The 19208-nt window shown below is 38.1% G+C and overlaps 1 protein-coding gene across 1 annotated transcript in view; it reads left to right on the top strand.

Moving 5' to 3' along the window:
* Positions 1–19208, top strand: part of ACO1 (aconitase 1) — a 68928-nt gene that overhangs the window by 31801 nt on the left and 17919 nt on the right. The window contains exons 2-9 of the mRNA XM_064291812.1: positions 1919–2037; positions 3197–3365; positions 4524–4661; positions 11181–11250; positions 11377–11560; positions 12096–12235; positions 14355–14526; positions 17842–17942. Of these exons, the coding sequence (XP_064147882.1) occupies positions 1941–2037; positions 3197–3365; positions 4524–4661; positions 11181–11250; positions 11377–11560; positions 12096–12235; positions 14355–14526; positions 17842–17942 (1071 nt within the window). The 5' untranslated portion in view covers positions 1919–1940. The remainder of the gene's footprint in view (positions 1–1918; positions 2038–3196; positions 3366–4523; positions 4662–11180; positions 11251–11376; positions 11561–12095; positions 12236–14354; positions 14527–17841; positions 17943–19208) is intronic.

Raw genomic sequence — 19208 nt, 5'->3', positions numbered from 1 at the left:
GAGACTAAGACAGAGAGGCGGTTCCTAGCAAAGAGGTGCTGAGTAGGCCACTTCTCTTGTCCCTACCCTCTCCTGTGCCTGTTATCGGTGTCTGTGGCTTGTCCTGTCACCTCCTGCGCTGGTAACTCCAGGAAGGCTGGGCTGCTTGTCAACCAGCTGCCTCTCCCCAAAACTAGTACTGGACTTTGGACAGAATAGATGTACAATTATCTTGTTTTTTTTAAGGTTTTAACTAGTTTTTTTAAAGTTATATGTGTACACAGTTAAAAATGCAAACAACTCTAAAGGGTATACGGTGAAAATTTAAGTCTTCTTTCCAGTTTCAAATTCTAGGGTCCTGTCCCTCTTAAAGGAACTACAAAGGAACGACTGCTAGTCCCCTTTGTATCCTTGATGAAGATAAGGACCTGTCTATAGAGATAAGGCTATATCTTTATACCTCTATAAATAGTAGTTTACTATTCATGGTGCCTTTTTTCTTTTTACAGTAATATTTTGATCATTCCATATCATCCCATAAATACATTGAATAAATATTATTTACTCATAAAAACCTTTGGATTAAGCAGAAAAAATTTTTACTTTCTTAACATGTTTATATTTTTAACATATTTATCTTAAAATTAAGAATATTGGGGAATTGATTGAATAAAGGGTTTTTGCCCAAGAGGTAAGACCAGCAACTAATCCCTCTGACTCTCATCCAGTGTGTTTTGCTGTAAGTGATGTAGTTATTTAGAAATCACTATTTATCTGTGTGGTGAAGGCCAGGGATATTATCTGTTATTCACTACATGTAATCCATGAAAATAAGGAGCCCTGATGGCCCAGTAGTTAAGAGCTCGGCTGCTAACCAAAAGGTCAACAGTTCGAACCCACCAGCCACTCCATGGGAGAAAGATGTGGCAGTCTGCTTCCATAAAGATAACAGCCTTAGAAATCCAATGGAGCAGTTCTGCTCTGTCCTATAGGGTCACTATGAGTCAGAATCAACTCAACTGCAGGGTTTTTTGTTTTTGTTTTTACTCTGTGAAAGGTTACATAAGAAGTCTTTCTCAGAGTGGGGTGGAAGGTACCCTCCAAACGTGTCTGGGGAGTTTGGGCTTTTATGCCACCACAATCTACTTTAAAGATTCCCCGTGGTCAACACTCTGTTGCCACTGTATGCAAAAATGAACCAGGAAGGTGTCTGGTGTACAAGTTTATTAAAAATGTCACAGAGACTCTTAAAACAGGAAATTCATAGGGTACCAGAAAATGGCTGCTCTAAAGAGTCCCCACTTCCAAAGTTCAAGTTTTGTATAATTGCGCAATGTCACCTGCTATGGACTCCTTATCTCCTGCCAAGCAAGACATGAGTCCAGCTCAGAGGTCTTTTCATATATTCAAGATATACCATGCGATACGTTCTTTGTTTCTCTTCTTCGTCCAAATTGGCCAGTGAAAAACCTGTGAATCACAACAGTCCGATCCACAAACCATCATGGGGATGGCACAGAACAGGGCAGCTTTTTGTTCTGTTGTGTATGGGGCTTCCATGAGTCATGGTCGACTCGACGGCCACTAACAACAACAGTAACATCTTAACAGTGGCAAGATGTTGGGAAGTTGTAGAAACAAGGCAAAAGAAGTTCGGGGTTTTATACTCTCTTAAGAGGCAGGCAAATAAGGTTTTCACAGTAGCTTCACAGAAGCTCATTTTGTTTGCCAAGAATATCAATCTTGTGTTCATTTGTCCCCTCCCTCCCCCCTGCTTTGGGACGATAACAAGTGATTTCTTTAAGTGAATGTTTAAGTGAATAAATTTATACCCAGACACAAGATTTAAGTGAATAATTGCTAAAGAGGGCAAGTGCTCACCACTATAAATGAGGTCCAGCTTTGAAAGTAGAAATTAAATTTCTTCTTTCCTCTTTAGGGACACGTGACCATCAGTAATCATGAGCAACCCATTCATACACATTGCTGAGCCATTGGATCCTGCACAACCAGGAAAGAAGTTCTTCAATTTGAATAAATTGAAGGATTCAAGATATGGTAGGTGCATGACTCTGTGATGTAATTGTCCCTGACATCACTTAGAATCTCGTTTACATTGTAATTAAGCAATGTAATTAATTAGCCTCTTGGGGAGATGGAAGAGAGTAAGTAGAAACACAGAATTTTTATATGAAGACTGAGCACAGGCTTCGAAATCAGGAGACCTGGTTTTTGAGCTATGCCAGAGAACAGCTGTATGTTTATGGATTAAGCACACAAACACAGATTCACACACATACCTTTCTTACACTGCTCATTTTTAAGTAGATAATATTGATTATATATATATTCAATATTTATATAATACTCAACAGTATATAAAGTGTTTGCATTTATAGATTATGTTATTTAATCTAAGTAACCATATGTAGTCTTGATATAAAATGTAAGAATTCCTGAGGAAGCTGAGGCCCAGAGAGGGTCAATGATGCGTTCAGATAACAAGCATACGGGTAGTGGAAGAGGATAAGGACACAAGTCTTATGATTCCAAATCCTGTGCTTTTTCTACCTTTGTACGCTGTCTTTTCCAGGTAATATTTCTGGATAATACTAGTGAATATTTTCTTTACATCATAATGGAACTTTTATTTTATAAACAAGTCAATCAGTTTTCTTATGAATTACCATTGTTTTACCCTGAAAAGTCTGCCCATCAGTTACTGTGGCCATGCTACATGATGTTTAGGGTCTTATTTCCTTTGAAAGATATATGTACCTATACTTTGATCTTAATTAAAATAACTGTAAAGAGGTTATTTTCTCATTTCTTGAAGACTAGTTTTCATAAGAGATGTAAGGGGGTGTGTGTGTGTGTCTGTGTTTGCTAACTCAATACAGTAAAAATCCAGACAGACTTAAGGGAAATTTTCAGTTTTGGGAATCAAAGGCAAGGCAATCATGTAATGTGAAAGAATAAAATGGAATGTTATATTTTTTCTGGTCTGTGGGTATTTTCTATTACTGAACATCTCTTAAGCCTATTCAATAGCCATATATCCTGTTGATCACTTTAAACTTTACCCTCTTTCCCTGTTGAAACAAGAACCTGATGCCTTGCATCAAGTTTATACAGAGATTGGCTTTAAAGAGACCTCTTATAATAACGTTTCTTATGATGTTTGTTTGTTTTGTTACGTTTTCTCTTTTACTCCTAGGACGCTTACCATTTTCTATCAGAGTTCTCCTGGAAGCAGCTATTCGGAACTGTGATGAGTTTTTGGTGAAGAAAAATGACATTGAAAATATCCTAAATTGGAATGTCATGCAGCATAAAAACATAGAAGTGCCATTTAAGCCAGCCCGTGTCATCCTGCAGGACTTTACGTGAGTCTTATGTCACTTCACTTTCCTCTTGTCTGCCTCCTTCAGAATACCTTTAAAGAAAGTTTTTTATTTATTTTTTTAAACCAGGTTGAACATATAATTTATTATCCAATATCCAGACACAAAAACAAAACGGGGTCATTACGTGTGGGCAGAAGAAGTAAACCAAGGTTGTCTCAGGCAAACTGAGATGTACGCTGAACCCTCTTTTCCATTGGCAAGGGTCATTATCTTTGGTCTTGAAGATCCTCATCGTGAATATCCTAGGGAAAGGTGAAGGAGATAGCATAAAGTGGCACAATCTTGGAATCTTTTCTCCCCATGCTCTGTCACCCATGGAACCAGGTATCGAGCAGCTGTCCTTGGAACACTGAACACGCAGTTCACATGGTCTAACCTGTTACGGTTAAGCCTCAGCACGCTGCCTCCTGTTCTCAGGAATCCTTCTCCCCATCGTGGCCTCTGTTTTGAGACACAACTTTTTGATTTTTAAATGATGTTATTGCATTTCTTCTAGACACCAAATTTTATTTTTCTGGAGTAAGATCACCCAAATTATGTACTCAAAGAAAAAAGGATTGCTTTAATATAAATTTGATTCACAGCCTACTTTTTGAATTATAATCATTCCTTTAAGTTTGGTCTGAAGTTGAAGTTGTGACCCATGTATATCTTCTCCAGGTCTTTGTCAATCCACCTTATGAATGGAAAGCAATCACATCAGTAAAATTTCCAGAGTGCCAGCTTTCCCATAGTTTGTCTGTTTGAAGTATAAAAACCAAACTTGTTGCCGTCAAGTCAATTCCGACTCACAGCAACCCTACAGGACAGAGTAGAACTGCCCCATAGGGTTTCCATGGAGCAGCTGGTGAATTCGAACTGCCAACCTTTTGATTACCAGCCAAGCTCTTAATCACTGCACCACCAGGGTTCTATTCAGACTATAGTCGTTGTTAAATTTAATACAGTGACAGAATTACATATAAAGATACCACTGTGTCAGGGTTCTTTCCATCGATGTGATTTCTGTTCAAGGAAATGTGTTTAAATACTTTCCTCTTTTAAGCCACCCATTGCCAACATTATCAGTGGAGGCAAAAACTGAAAAATCCAATGACGAGATTTATTTTCTGCCTCATTCTTTCTGTCTTTTCGTAGGGGTGTACCAGCTGTGGTTGACTTTGCTGCAATGCGTAATGCTGTGAAAAAGTTAGGAGGAGATCCAGAGAAAATAAACCCCATCTGTCCTGCTGATCTTGTAATTGATCATTCCATCCAGGTTGATTTCAACAGAAGGTGAGAGATTAAGAGTAAATACCCGGGTTTTCTGCTTAGTGCACAACTTGGCCTACAAGTCTTTTTTTACTTGTGTATACAGTTTAATAAAAGAATAAACTCTTTAAAAGGTATGTTAAGTAAAAATAAAATTATTTAGATTTTCCACTGAAGACATATTTTGGGGGGAGGTTCCCCCCCTCCCCATTCTTGGGTGAGAGCAGCCTGTGTTTAAATCCAGCTTAAAGTCTGGTTGAAAAACTCACACATGAAGTTCTGGCATGAGAGCCTGTGAACACAAGTATGTGTTTGACTTTAAGGAGCTTGTGTTTTTTTCCTCCATTAGAACCTCTTTCCTTATTTTGATCCCAAGTAACTGCTTCATATTTGGCTATCTCTACCTCTCCATGTAGGTTTCCATAATGCCTATCACTTCTTTTTCTTTGTTCCTTCTCCTTCTATTGCTTGGGATGTCCTCTTCTCTTTTCTTGTCAAAATCCTTCATGTCCTTCAAGGCCAGCTTAAATTCTCTTCTGTTAGGACTCCCTCCCTCCAGCCTGCATCAAGCTCCCTGTTTTCTGATATGCTGGAAGACCCAGTGTCTATAGCAGGCCTGTAGTCCTTGAAGGGAAGTTATCACCTGAGTTTCCTTGGTAAGTCAAATCCCTGAATGGAAGAGCTAAGTATATAGCAAATAGTGTACTAGATCGGGTAACCTTGAATTTATCCTTGGGTTAAGTGAGAATTTTGATAGCTACGTTAAGGTGGCTCTAGTACCTTTAGAAGGGGAAAAATTATATCTCTATGGCTCTGAGGAGAGTTGAGTTTTTCTTTTTTTCTGTCCTCTCACCCTTGGCACCCAAAGACTTGGGTATTAGAATATCTTAGTCATGAAAACCTTTTAGAAAGAAGAAAATTAAACATGTGACTGTGTCATTGAGAACTAGCAGTGTAGGCCTGACTTTTTAACAAACTTTAACAGTAAGTACTTAAACAAAACATAGGTAGCATTTGTAATCCTAGTCCATTGAAGAGATGACTATCTATATTCTTAGAGGCTGAGTTGAGCAGTGATGGCCAATTTTCCTGACTCAGTTTTTTTTTTTTTAATGAGCTTTTATCCCTAAATATCATTCTCCAAAAGTCTTTGCTTTAAATTGGTAGTATTGTGATGTTTCTTTGGGTTAAAATGGATATTTTAATATTTTAAATGGATATCAGGATATTAAACATTGTAATGCATTCCCCATCCATTTCAAGATACACAAAAAAGGCATAGAAAACATTAAAAATTTTTAACAATGGAATCCAAGTGAAGCACTCGGCAATTTGGTGTAGAGCCCGGAAGAGGAGCTAGTGAGGATGAAGTTGAGAAAAAGAAATTAGTAGCCTTTGCCCTCAAATCAAAATGGCATAGGTGGGAATGAGGTAGAAGAAACTCTACCATTTGTCCTTCTCTCCTAAAAGCAGGGTTTGCACCAGCCAAAATAACAAGATTTCAATGTAAAGATCAGTATAAAAACCAGCAATTGCTATATAACAAACAACCCTAAAACTTCAGTAGCAATCAACAGGAAGAACTTGTTTCTTAAGCACCTGCACGTTGATCAGGAAGGTCAGCTGATCTTGGATGAGGGCAGCCAGGCAACTCTGTTTTATGCTGCAGTGGCTGGGTCAACTTTCCTTCATGCTGCCCCACACATCTACAGGTCAGCTGGGGCAGATCTGTTCTATTTGTGTTTATTTTAGGGCCCAGGCTGAAAGAGAAAGCAGTTATCTGGTGATTAAAGAGGTGTAAGAGAGTCAGTGGAAACATGCAGTATCTCTACGGCCTAGCTCAGGACTGGCACAGGGTCACTTACGCCATTCACCAAAACAAGTCACATGGCCGAGCCCAGAGTCTAAGAGTGGGGAAGGACACTCCATCTTTTCTGGAAGTAACTACAAGATTGTACAGCAAGTATTTGGATACAGGGAGGCTGATCAGGAACTCCTACGAGGCTGGTGTCTTTGCCTGGAAGTACGACTTGGTAAAGTTGTTATCAACCATCAGTTGCGAATGAAATAACTATTCCGCGTACAAGGCTGGAAAAGTAAATTTTTTGGTAGAAGAGGCAGTTCATATGAATTAAAGCATTTATGTTAGAAAAATTAAATCATGAAAAAAATTAGAAGAAAATAGAAGTATATATGTGTCAATTGACATGATGGGAAAGAACTCTCTAAAAACAGTGAGTGAAACCAAAAAGGAAAAAAAATCTAGAAATGTAATGACCTCAAAGAGGAAATAGCTAAAAAAAAATTGTAATAAATATGAGAAAGAGTTCACATCCTTAATATGCAAAGAATATGTGTAATTCATTTAGAAAAATGGTATGACCCAACAGATAAATGTGCAAAGGAAAATAAACATTTTGCAATAAAGGGAAATGCACATGGTATACTGTATATAAAATCTTTTCACTCTTACAAGTAATGAAAATAAATTAAATCTCTGAAATACCATTTTCTTTATCAATGTAGCTTAGAAAATAAACATAATTATAAAGGTGTCATGAGGGAGACTTTTTTTTACACTGCTAATAGCACTATAAGTTAGAAATAATAAAAGCAATATGTATTAAGAAACTTAGAATTTTTCCTACCCTTTGACCTGGGATTTCCACTTCCAAGAATACCTTTAATAGACACCTGAAAATCAGAAAAAAAAAAAAACTTTATAGTGATTAACGTTTAGTATTTATAGCCCTGGTGGGGAAGCAGATAAGAGTTTGGCTGCTAATCAGAAGGTCAGCAGTTTGAATCCACCAGGCGTTCCTTGGAAACCCTACAGGGCAGTTCTCGTCTGTCCTATAGGGTCGCCGAGTCAGAATCAACTCAATGGCAATGAGTTTGGTTTTCTTTCTAATAACAGTAAAAGCTAGAAGCATTCTAAATATCCAACACAAGAGAATTATTTATTAAGTCATGGCACATCCTTAAAATGAATTGACTAACCTGTACAATTACATTTATAAAGTGCTTGATAACACTTAGAACATGTTCATGCCTTAGCTCAATGAGCTAGAAACTAAATTCCAAGTGTAGAATGATCTCAGCTAGATGAAAAGCTAGGTTATAAGATTGGAAAGAGAGGTGCCAAACTGCTTAGCGATTATCTCAGGGGTTTTAACTGATCTTTATTGTTACAATAAGAAGCTATTGTTTTAAATAATAAAAAGTCATTTAAGAAAATGAAAGAAACCACTCCAAGAAAAAAAAAAAAAACCTTTGCTTCCATGGGGATTTAAAGTGGGTTCCATACAGCCTCAAGAGGAATGTAAAGACTGGTTGTTCTCAAATTAATATTGCTGATATCCAAACCAGATAAATTCAAGATAAAGAGAAATTTGCTTTGTGCCCTGAATTGATTGTATTCTTAGAACGAACAGACTAGATATTTGCCAGCTCTTCCCTTCCCTTTGGACTCTAAACTCACCCTTAGGCAGCATGTCCTTTTTTTTTTTTTTCCCCCTTTATATCACATGAGCTCAAGTAAATGTTTTGGTTGCACACAGAAGAATTAAACACACACACACACAAATATTATCCTACTTGAAGGTAAGAACGTTTCCTAAAGTCTCACTTCAGAAGTTGAAAGAATAGCCTCACAGAATCATAATCAGCTTTATCTTTCTTGACAACTCTCATTGTTGATGGGTTTACCTTCATTTTGCTGACCTGGAAGGTAAGAGTACTGCTGGAGACAGATTGTAGTTGTTTTAATATCTAAAGTCTGCTGACTCAAAATTCCATGAACTCTTGGCTATTAAACAGTAAATAAATCTGGATCATAACCAAGTTCACTGTGATTTTTTTCTCCTTCAGACCTTGACTTCCATCAACTCTGGCTTCAGTTTTTGGTGGAGCTTTTTCATTGGCACTGTAAAATTATTATTATGAAAGTGCTTTTATGAAAACAGCAAAGCCTAGGGGTGAACTTCGACCCAGATTGATATCCAAATCTAGGAAACTAATTTTCTTCTTCTTCTTCTTCTTCTTTCTCTCTCTAATTAGAGAGAACATTTCTGTTAGAAGTGTTTTCATTGATGGTGTTTTGTTTTTATTTCTTGAGTTTTGGTTTTGCAATCTGACCTCCTGGTCTCTTTCCTCATTTTTGTAAGGAATTAATGTGATATGTCTCAACTCTTGTGGAACTGTGTGCTGTGGACTTGTTTCCAGGAATAAGCCAGAAAAACTGGGTAAATTTTCTCAGTTAAATACTTGTAAGATCTTTGCCTGGTTTTAATAATATCAGTTGGGCTCATACCATCTTTAGGAATGGAGGGTATAACTAACACATTAATTTAATGGTTCACAAAGTTATCTTAAAAATAACCTTTAATTTTTTTTATCCCAATAAGAATATCCTAGCCATTTCTGACCAGATTTCATGAGTGTGAAAAATGTCTCCTCTGTAAGTACTCTTGGTGAATTTCTGGAGCACCATTAAATGTAGTTCCCAGAAAATTTGAACTGTGTCCAAATCTGAATTTAAGTTATGTAACTAAGAAGAAATTTCCTCTTTAGTCTGTAAGACTGTTCACATTTGGAGACCTTATGAAAAGCTCACTAGATTGGGCTAATTTAGGAAAGTTCTGAGTGGTGGAAAAATCTGAATTCTACGTCTGTTTATTCATGCCAATAACTAGAAGCAGGCTAATTGAGCCAAGTTTAGCATACTAGATATTTTGTTTTCATGAGTAAATAGATTTTTACCTGGAGTTACCGTATCATAAAATAGCCTAAACATTTCTGGCTTTTGCTTGTCCTTTGAATGTGTTGTTTATTTCAAACTGATGTTCGCAGCATTCTCTGGGGTAAACTTTCCCCTTCCAACCCTGCCTCTGCTGTGAGCAGCTCTGACATCCTCCTTGGTGTGGGAAGGAAGAAAACAAGGGACAATGTCTAGGAGGCCAGAAGTGCTCCAAATATAGTGAGAAATGGGGGCATCAGGGGCAGAGGCTACATACAATTAAGAATCTCACCTGTACTGGTGGAAATAATGGTCAGAGGTGCCTTCAGTTTCTTTTCTTTTCTTTTTAATTACATCTAATTAATACTATGTTTCAGTATTTATTCAAGAAACATTAGAAGAGTAGAGAGATTACTGAATATATAATTTAATACAGTTGGTAAGTGTCATAACCACAGACCAGTTACCTTGTTAATAAGAACGCTTGGAAGAAAAGGCTGGTGAACTACTTCTGAAAAATCAGCCATTGAAAACCCTATGGAGCACAGTTCTACTGTGACACATGGGGACACCATGAGTAGGAATTGAATAGTAACTACATGAGGAGTTATGATAGAATGAGCTCTTGTGTGTAGGGCACTTCGAGCCTGTGATGTAGTGTGCTTTAGCTGCTGTTACTATCGCTGTTATTACCACCACCATCATTTCTGTAACTACTGCTCCATGGAGGCAGTGTGGGACAGGGATTAAGGGTACCAACTCTGGAGTCAGACTGCTTGGGTTTGAATTTCAGTTCTGCCACTTACTAGCTATGTGATCCTGAGCAAATTTCTTAACCTCACTGAGCCTGTTTCATTTGTAAAATGTGAATATTAGTTGCACCTAATTCATAAGGCTGTTATGGAGACTAAATGAGAAAATAAAGGGAAAGTATTTAGAATAGTGGCTGGTTCATAGCAATGGCAGTAAACATTGACGATTATATCAATTAATGCAGTCTGACTTAGATCTTAGTTGTTAATTTTACCATCCTTTTCTGTGTTCACTCTATGGTTTACAATTTATGAGTACCCTGTATGTGCTGGACCTGCAAAGTTGTGACTGTGACTTTTTATGTGTTGACTCAAAACAATTTAAGTTTTATTATAAAAACCCTGAAAACAGCTTCTTGATGCCCTTCATTGCCATTGTTCCTCCTTATGGACTTACTGACCTTGAATAAACCTTAGCATATAACCCGGGATTTACAGATATTTGGGGGCAGAACCACCCTCCTCATAACCTCTGACCCTAGAGGTAAGAGATAGTGATTTTATAAATGACTGGTTCCCTGTCTCCCAACATAAACAGATTAAAATGCCAACTTAGATACAGCCCAACTCAGAAAGGTGTTCTAATGAGGCCATAGATGAGAAAGGGGTTCAGAAACAAGAGTTTTTGTTTTTTAATAGGGTTTTTTTAAGCTGCTATTGTCATCATATGTCTTGAGTTTGTTCACAAGAGACAGACTTTATGATTAGATTAGTTTTAAGTTCAGTTCATGTTTTTCTGCCTACCATGTTTAAAGGTTTAAAGGCATTGTAGGAATCACTGGAACCAGATAATAATTATTCTTTTTACTCTCTCCAGCTACCTCTCCTTTGTCATATTGAAGAATGGGTTTTCCCACATTCATGAACGAAATACATACTACCACCCAGCAAGGCTAGAGATGCAATTGCTATTTTGTGTATTCATCGCCAATGAATTTGACCAGTAACATTTTAAGCCTTCAAATTTATGCATTTAGTTTTTCTCTCTGACAGGACAGACAGTTTACAGAAGAATCAAGACCTGGAATTTGAAAGAAATAGAGAACGGTTTGAATTTTTAAAGGTATGGGCAGAGCTTGGTTTTAGTGGTTGGTTATGTATGCAGGGCACAAGGGAGAGGTGCCAAGGAGATGGGCTGGGTAGAAGTGCATCAGGTGTTCATAGTTTTCTTTCCATTTTTCAAATCTAGTGGGGTTCTCAGGCTTTTCGCAACATGCGGATTATCCCCCCTGGCTCAGGAATCATCCACCAGGTGAATTTGGAGTACTTGGCAAGAGTGGTGTTTGATCAGGATGGATATTATTACCCAGACAGCCTCGTGGGCACAGATTCACACACTACCATGATCGATGGCCTGGGCATTCTCGGTTGGGGTGAGTGTTCTTCCAGGTTCCTATTCCATACCTGCTGATCTGGGGCGTGTACCTTAACTCACTTGGATTCCATTCCATCCATTAGCATGAATTTGCATGCTTATGCTAATCGGAGAGGTGTTTTTTGTCTGTTTTGTTCACCGCTGTATTTCCAGTAGCTGGAAAAGTGCCTCACACCTAGGTACTCAATAATTACGTTTTGAAAAATGAATTGGAATAATGGGCTGGGGACGTTTAGAGTAAATGAGAATCACCTGGAGATGTTTGTTAAAAATGGAGACTCCTGAACCTCACGCTTCATTTCGTATGGCACTGAGGGGATTCTGATGCACGTGTTTGGGGGAACCATACTTTGAGAAATACTTGTTAAAAATTCTGTCTAGGGAAATAAAGATAACTGCTCTTTATAGAAACAGAACTCTATGTTATTAAGACATGGTAGCTGGGCCAATTACCTGTGATGGCGCTGGATTTATGCCTGAGGGACATAGAGAGGAATAATGAAAGCATTGTTCTGGCCTGCTGTTCACTGCAGGTGTGGGTGGTATCGAAGCTGAAGCTGTCATGCTGGGTCAGCCAATCAGCATGGTGCTTCCCCAGGTGATTGGCTACAAGCTGATGGGCAGTCCCCACCCGCTGGTAACATCCACTGACATCGTGCTCACCATTACCAAGGTAACGACATGCTGCCTCCTCTGTGGCCTTGGGAAGTCAAATGACAAAGAGAGAGGAAATGCATGATGGAGCCTCTCTTGGTTTCTGTGTGCTCTAGAAATGCCAGGAGACCGTGTGATGATTATTTTTAAAGAAGAATAAGATAAGAGGAATATATTCTGTGGTTAAGTTTTAGATGATTATGTTCATTTTTACTCTTCTGCTACATGGATGTTTTCCTTTGAAAAAAATTTTAATTGTGAAATAATTCAAATATACAAAAATTTTAAAATTAAAGTATACTTAAATTTAACAGATATTAACATTTTGTCGTATTTACTTTAGAGCTCTCTCTGTATGTTTGGTTTTTTAAGAAATAAAATATAATATTTAAGGCAAAAACCATGCTTTCTATTCCTAGAAATAATCACTATTCTGAGGTTGTGAGAATCATTCCAAAGCATGTGTTTATACTTTTACATTTTTCCACACGGTTCTTCCTTATCTGTAAGTAGCAAATTAGTTCCTTGAATAATGTTTGGGTTTGTTTTGTTTTGTTTTGCCTTTTTTTTTTTTAGCCTCGCCTCTGTATTATGTTACATTATTATAACAGATGTTTCTCCAAGCTGGAATTTTTTTTTTCTCTAAGTCTTATAGGAAACAGTCATTTTTTTATGATTTGATTGCTTTGCAGAAAAGAAGGCAGTTTCATTTCTGAAAACTATTGGAAAAGCAATGGTTTTTTATTATCACGGACATAATTTTTCCTGGGTTATATATTTTGGAGACCTGAGTTCTTTTGGATGGATGGTATAATGTTAGAGGACAAAAAAGGTTTCTTTTTTATTTAATCTCTGTGGAATTCAGAATTAGATTTATTTGAACACTATAGCTTATCACAAATGTGTATGCCCTGTCCTTCAAAAGTGGAATAACATAAGACTTGCCCACAAAATTTGGCAGAATCCAACATAAGCAAAAGAGCCTGTCCATTTGGTTGCCTACACTTCATTAGGCTGGCTTCATGCCAGGCCAGGTCAGTCATTTAAGCCACAGCCCTGCCTAATGGCTTGGATGGAAAAGCTGCGGGGAGTTAGACTGTCCGGGTCTTTTGGCCACATTTGACTTGTACCAAAAAACTGCATGTACACACAACAAAACCAGCGGCTGTCAAGTTGATTACAACTCATGGCAACCCCATGTGTGTCAGAGTAGACCTGTGCCCCAGAGGGTTTTCAATGACTAATTTTTGGAAGTGAATCACCAGGCCTTTCTTCTGAGAAGTCTCTGGGTGGACTTGAAACACTAGCTTTTCAGTTAGCAGTGAGCATATTAACGAATTGCACACCCAGGAACTCCAAATTGTACCTAGATTGAAGAAAATTGTTCATTCCACCCTTGAAAACAAGCTATGTACTTATTCAACTAGTTCGAGTAATAATTTATTTAGCTTGAAAGACTTTGATTTTGAGCACTTCTGGGAGATTTCAATGATCTCATTAAACCAAACCAAACCTATTGCCTTTGAGTCAATTCTGACTCATAGCAACCCTCTAGGACAGAGTAGAACTGCCCTCAGGGAGTGCCTGGTGGGTTTGAACTGCTGACCTTTTGGTTAGCAGCCATAGCTCTTAATCGCTATACCACCAAGGTTTCCAATGATCTCATTAGAGAGAGAAAAACAGATGTTTATCATTTTGAGAAACTTGTATTAATGTTATTTATTACTTTTTCTGTTTTTATAAAAACTATGTTGACATAATTTTATATTTACAGAAGTGTTGGTGTAAATAGTAGCACAGAGAGTTCCTATATTTCTTTCCTCTAGCTTCCTCTGATTTTAACATCTTACAATACCATGGTACATTATCAGAACTAACAAATTAATGACACTACAGACTTCACCAATTTTTTTTTTCAGTGATATTCCTTTTCTTCCCAAGATCTAATCCAGGATACCTCATTGCATTTAGTTGATATTATTTTTTTTTTAGGTATTATTTTTAAAAGTACTAAAAAAAATGCATTAGGCTAATTTATTGTGTTTACTCACGGGGCTAATTTGTAACTATTGCAAGGTTCTGCAATTTGAATATTGGCTCTCAAGTGTCTCCAACTTTTATGTTGTTTCTCTGCTTAGCACCTCCGCCAGGTTGGGGTAGTGGGCAAATTTGTCGAGTTCTTTGGACCAGGAGTAGCCCAGTTGTCCATCGCTGACCGAGCTACAATTGCCAATATGTGTCCAGAGTATGGAGCAACTGCTGCCTTTTTCCCAGTTGACAAAGTTAGTATCAAGTACCTCGTGCAGACAGGTAAGTACAGGACCCTAAAACAGAAGACCCTTTGTAAAAGATTCATAGAATGCTGAAAACTAGAGCATTGCCTTCTGCCTCTGCCCCTCAGAGTACCCTGGGTCACATCCTTTTTTCTCTCTGTGGAGTCAGAATAGTTGATGGGATTTAAGTTTTATGAGGTAGAGACAATATGGCCAATAGAAAGATCCCAGCTCCTCCAGAAGCCTGGATATTTACACTGGTGTCTTTGTACTAGTTAGCTACGAGTTGGCATTAAACAAGTGATATTAATAAAATGCCTGTGGAGCACCCATTGTGTACCAGGCATATGATGTGCGTTTGCTCCCATCCTCTGCATAGATCTATAGAGTAGACTGATTGATTGATTGATTAATAGGAAAGAAAACTGAGGATCTGAGAGGTGAAGTAAATTACCCACAGTTAATAAGTAGTGGAGCTAGAATCCAAATCCACAGTCATCTGACTGCAAGTAAGTACTGCATTCGGTGATGCCCTGCTCAGGGCTACACCAAAAGTAAAATGAGATACTGCATATAAAGGCATTTTAAAATGTCCATGGTTCTTTAACTCTATGTATGTGTTTAGAAATTTCACTGTAACTTTGAGAAAAAAAAAATTTTTTTTTTAATTTCTCAAGTTTATCTTAAAAACATCAAATATTCCAGAAGAACTAGGAGGTACCCGGCTACCGCCACCGACTGTTCTGATCAAGGTCACGATAGATGGACCCTGATAGAATGGGAAAAAAATGTGGAACAGAACCTCAAATTTCTAACAACAACAACAAAAAAGACAGAGTCATTGGGCTAATTAAGACTAGATGATTCCCCAAGACTGTTGCCCTGAGATACTCTTTAAACTAGCCCCTGAGGTCACCTTTTACCTAAATAACAGATTGGCACACAGAATGAAGAATATCACCCCTGAGTACTGTACTCCTTTAAAAAACCATCTGTTTGAGATCAAATGATCAACAGTTACTTTAAAACAAAGATGAGAATGTATAGGGGCAGGGAAAGTAGATTAATGGATATGGAACAACCAGAAAGGAAATACTGAGAATGTTCACACATTGTGAAGAATGTAACCAATGTCACTGAACAATTTGTGTAGAAATTGTTGAATGGAAACCTAAACTGCTGTGTAAACCTTCACCAAAAACACAATGAAATATTGTTTTAAAAACAACAAAACATCAAATATTCAGATATCTAGTCGTTTATTTTAACAAAATATTGATATCTTGTCCAGGTCCCAGAGAAAGAGCAGTGAACAAGATAAAGTCTCTGCTCTCATGCAGCTTACATTCCAGTGAGGGAGGCAGACAGTGAGCAAGTGAACAAGTAAATATATAAGTGTGATAATGAAAAAAGAAAGGAAGGTAGTTGAGGTAGTCTGAGAGTATTAATTTATATGTTGGAAGGTCAGCAAAGGACTCTTGGAGACAGTGAAATGCTACCAGATATTTGAATTGAGAGGACAAGTCATGGGAAGTGGTGGAAGAGCTATTTTCCAGGCAGAGAAACCACAAGTCCAAAGACCCAAGACAAGGATAGGCTTGGTATGGCTGGAGCCTGGGGATGAGGGAAGGTGATAGGAAGTGAGGTCAGGGAGGTAGGCAGGGGCTGGATCATACAGGGGCTCATAGGCTATGGTTGGCAGTTTGTATTTTATTCTAAGTTGGGAAGCTACAAGGTTATTTTGAGCAAGAAGATGACATGAAATAATTTTTATTTTTAGTACCTCATTCTATGTGACATAGATGGGAGGGGACTTTTATTTTCCAAAAGACTTTTTAAAATTACAACCACATAATTAGGGAGAAAAGAACATATCAACTCGGGCCTTCTCATTTATATCCAGTGTTTACTGTTGAAAGGTTCCAGGGGCAGTGCTTTTATCTCGATAATGTTTCATGAGAAAAATGCAAGCCTTCTCCCAGAGCTGGGGAAAATCCCCTGGAAGCAGTGAATATTGTGATTTAAAAAAAAAAAGGTATTTAAAAAGATATTCATATTGAATATAACCACTTTGGGATTAATTAATTGATACCTTCATCATTTCCTGGGGGATTTGAAGTGAAAAGATGTGAAAACAGAAAAACAGAATAAATAGTTGAGGGAATCAGCCTAAAGAAGAGGGAAGGGATGGTGGGTGGGGAATGTTGGCGGGCGGGGGAGTCCACAGAATAAATTCAGAAGTAAGATTAGTTTTTATGACATTGGAGGTGGCCAATAAATGTGATTCTAAGCTTCTTAACGGTCTGGCACCAAATTGCTTCAGAAGAGTACAACTCTTTCTCACAGTGAGACTTAAGATAAGTTTCTCTTGTGCATCTTCATGGTGAATATGACATGGAGTTTAAAGAGGGATGGACTCAACTCTACATCATGATAAATACATTAATGAAGCTCATACCGGTGTCTTTTATGAGGCCCATGCTGAAAGCTTTACGATTCCATTCAAACAAACAAAAATGCTTATTTATTGTGGGCAAGAATCAAGCTCTCAGTCTCATTTAACTGTCAGGAAAATGGGGGACTGCCTGTCTATCAGGCATACATCGTGAATATTATCACCTACAACTAGGGTCTTGATAAGAATTAAACAGCACCTACAACCAGGGTCTTGATAAAAAGTAAACATCATGGTTACATTCCTGGTGATACAACATTGTGACTTAAGTCTTTGGACTTTACAGTCAAACTCAGGTATAGACGCTGGTTCTGCCATTAACTAGCTCTGTTCCATGGGAAGGTTATTTAATCTTCTTGAGTCACTATCTCCTTATCTATAAGTGAGGATAATAACAGCACTTGTCTCCAAGTTTGCTATAAGGATTGGTTGAAATAATGCATTTAAAATGTGTAGCATACTGTGCTGGCTACGTAGGAAGTGTTCTATAGCTGGTGGTTTGGGGTGGGGGTGGATTATCATTTTAAGAATAATAACTTGGAATAATAACATCAGGGCCAGTTGAAGGCAGATACAAAAATGTGCTAAGATTTAGGATTCTCCTCGTTAAGGGCCTTCCCCCAAAAGAGGGAGAGTACCTGTAGATAGAAGCACATGGTCTTCTTAGACAGTAGTCACTTGGGTGGGAACAACATATCAGTTAATAGCCCCCAGTAAACAGCAGCGACAGCGAGGGAGTCAAACCCTTAGCCTGAAAGCTGAAATATCAGCAAAGCTGTTAGCATGTGTGTAAGGGAAACACATATTACTTATATAATTACTGGTAGAGGCATTAGTTTATTGTCTCTAGAGAATACTAATGTTCGCTACTCCTAACTCTTTAAAATACCCATTTAGGTCGTGATGAAGCAAAAATAAAGCATATTAAAAAGTATCTTCAGGCTGTAGGAATGTTCCGAGATTTCAGTGACTCCTCTCAGGACCCAGACTTCGCCCAGGTATGAGACCACCTTCTACCGAACATGTGTTTCCTCTTCCTCAAGGCTGTGATTTTAGTCGTGTGTGTTTTTTCTTGGGGAGTATACTTGCAGGAAATTAGCCACTGCCAAGTCAAGATGTTAAACAGGAGGTCACGGTGTTAAAAGGATAAAAAATCAAAAGGATGAGGGAATTATAAACATAACAAAATAATGTAACTTCTTATATTCCTAATGGTTTAGTCATTGTAAATCATGTGTGCTTCCCCTTTTTGAACCACTGATTCTCTCCTGTTATGTGGAAGACAGTGGAAGAAGGACTTTACCAGAGGAAATGTTGTTAGGTGCCATCAAGTTGGTTCCAGCTCATCCAGCCCTGTGTTCAACAGAATGAAACAGTGCCCGGTCCTGTGCCACCCTCACAGTCATTGCTCTGCTTGAGTCCATCATTGCAGCCACCCTGTCAATCCGTCTTGTTGAAAATCTTCCTCTCTTTCGCTGACCCTCTACTTTACCAGGCATGAGATCCTTCTCCAGGGACTGGTCCCTCCTGATAACATGTCCAAAGTACATGACATGAAGTCTCATCATCCTTCCTTCTAAGGAGCATTCTAGCTGTACTTCTGCCAAGACAGATTTGTTCTTTCTTCTGACAGTCCGTGGTATATTCAATGTTTTTTGCCAACACTGTAATTCAAAGGCATCAGTTCTTCTTGGGTCTTCCTAACTCATTGTCCAGCTTTTTACATACCTGTGAAAAAAATATGAGCCGATTGAAAATACCATTGCTTGAGGCAGGTGCACCTTAGTCCTCAAAGTGACATCTTTGCTTTTTAACACTTTAAAGAGGTCTTTTGCAGCAGATGTAGAGAAGATTAGAGGAGCTAGAGTGATTTAAAGGCTAAGCCCATCATTATCATAGAGGAAGAAAGAAGTTGGAGTGTGAACATATTGATTAGTTCTGTTTAGCCAGTGATAAGACAGGCTCCCCCTTTTTCCTTGCCTCTGTTTTTTAGGGTGCAAACTGAATTCACATTTTTGTCTTCAGCCAGGGCTGAAGGGTAAACTAGATGTGGGACCCTTGTTTTGTTTCATACTGTATTTAGGGAAGGAACTAGTCAATTAGACTAAGGCCCATTTCCTGGCATTGATGGCATAATGGCTGCACCCCTCACAGTCACCATAGAAGAAATATAATGGTTTATGTATCATTTCAATAGAAATCCAACTCAAACTAACTTAAATGATTAAAAAGAATGCATGAGCTGCTATACAAGGCCGAAAGAG

This window comes from Loxodonta africana, chromosome 9 (genome assembly GCF_030014295.1).
Source record: "Loxodonta africana isolate mLoxAfr1 chromosome 9, mLoxAfr1.hap2, whole genome shotgun sequence".
Lineage (NCBI taxonomy): Eukaryota > Metazoa > Chordata > Mammalia > Proboscidea > Elephantidae > Loxodonta > Loxodonta africana.
This window is presented reverse-complemented; position numbering and strand designations above follow the sequence as displayed.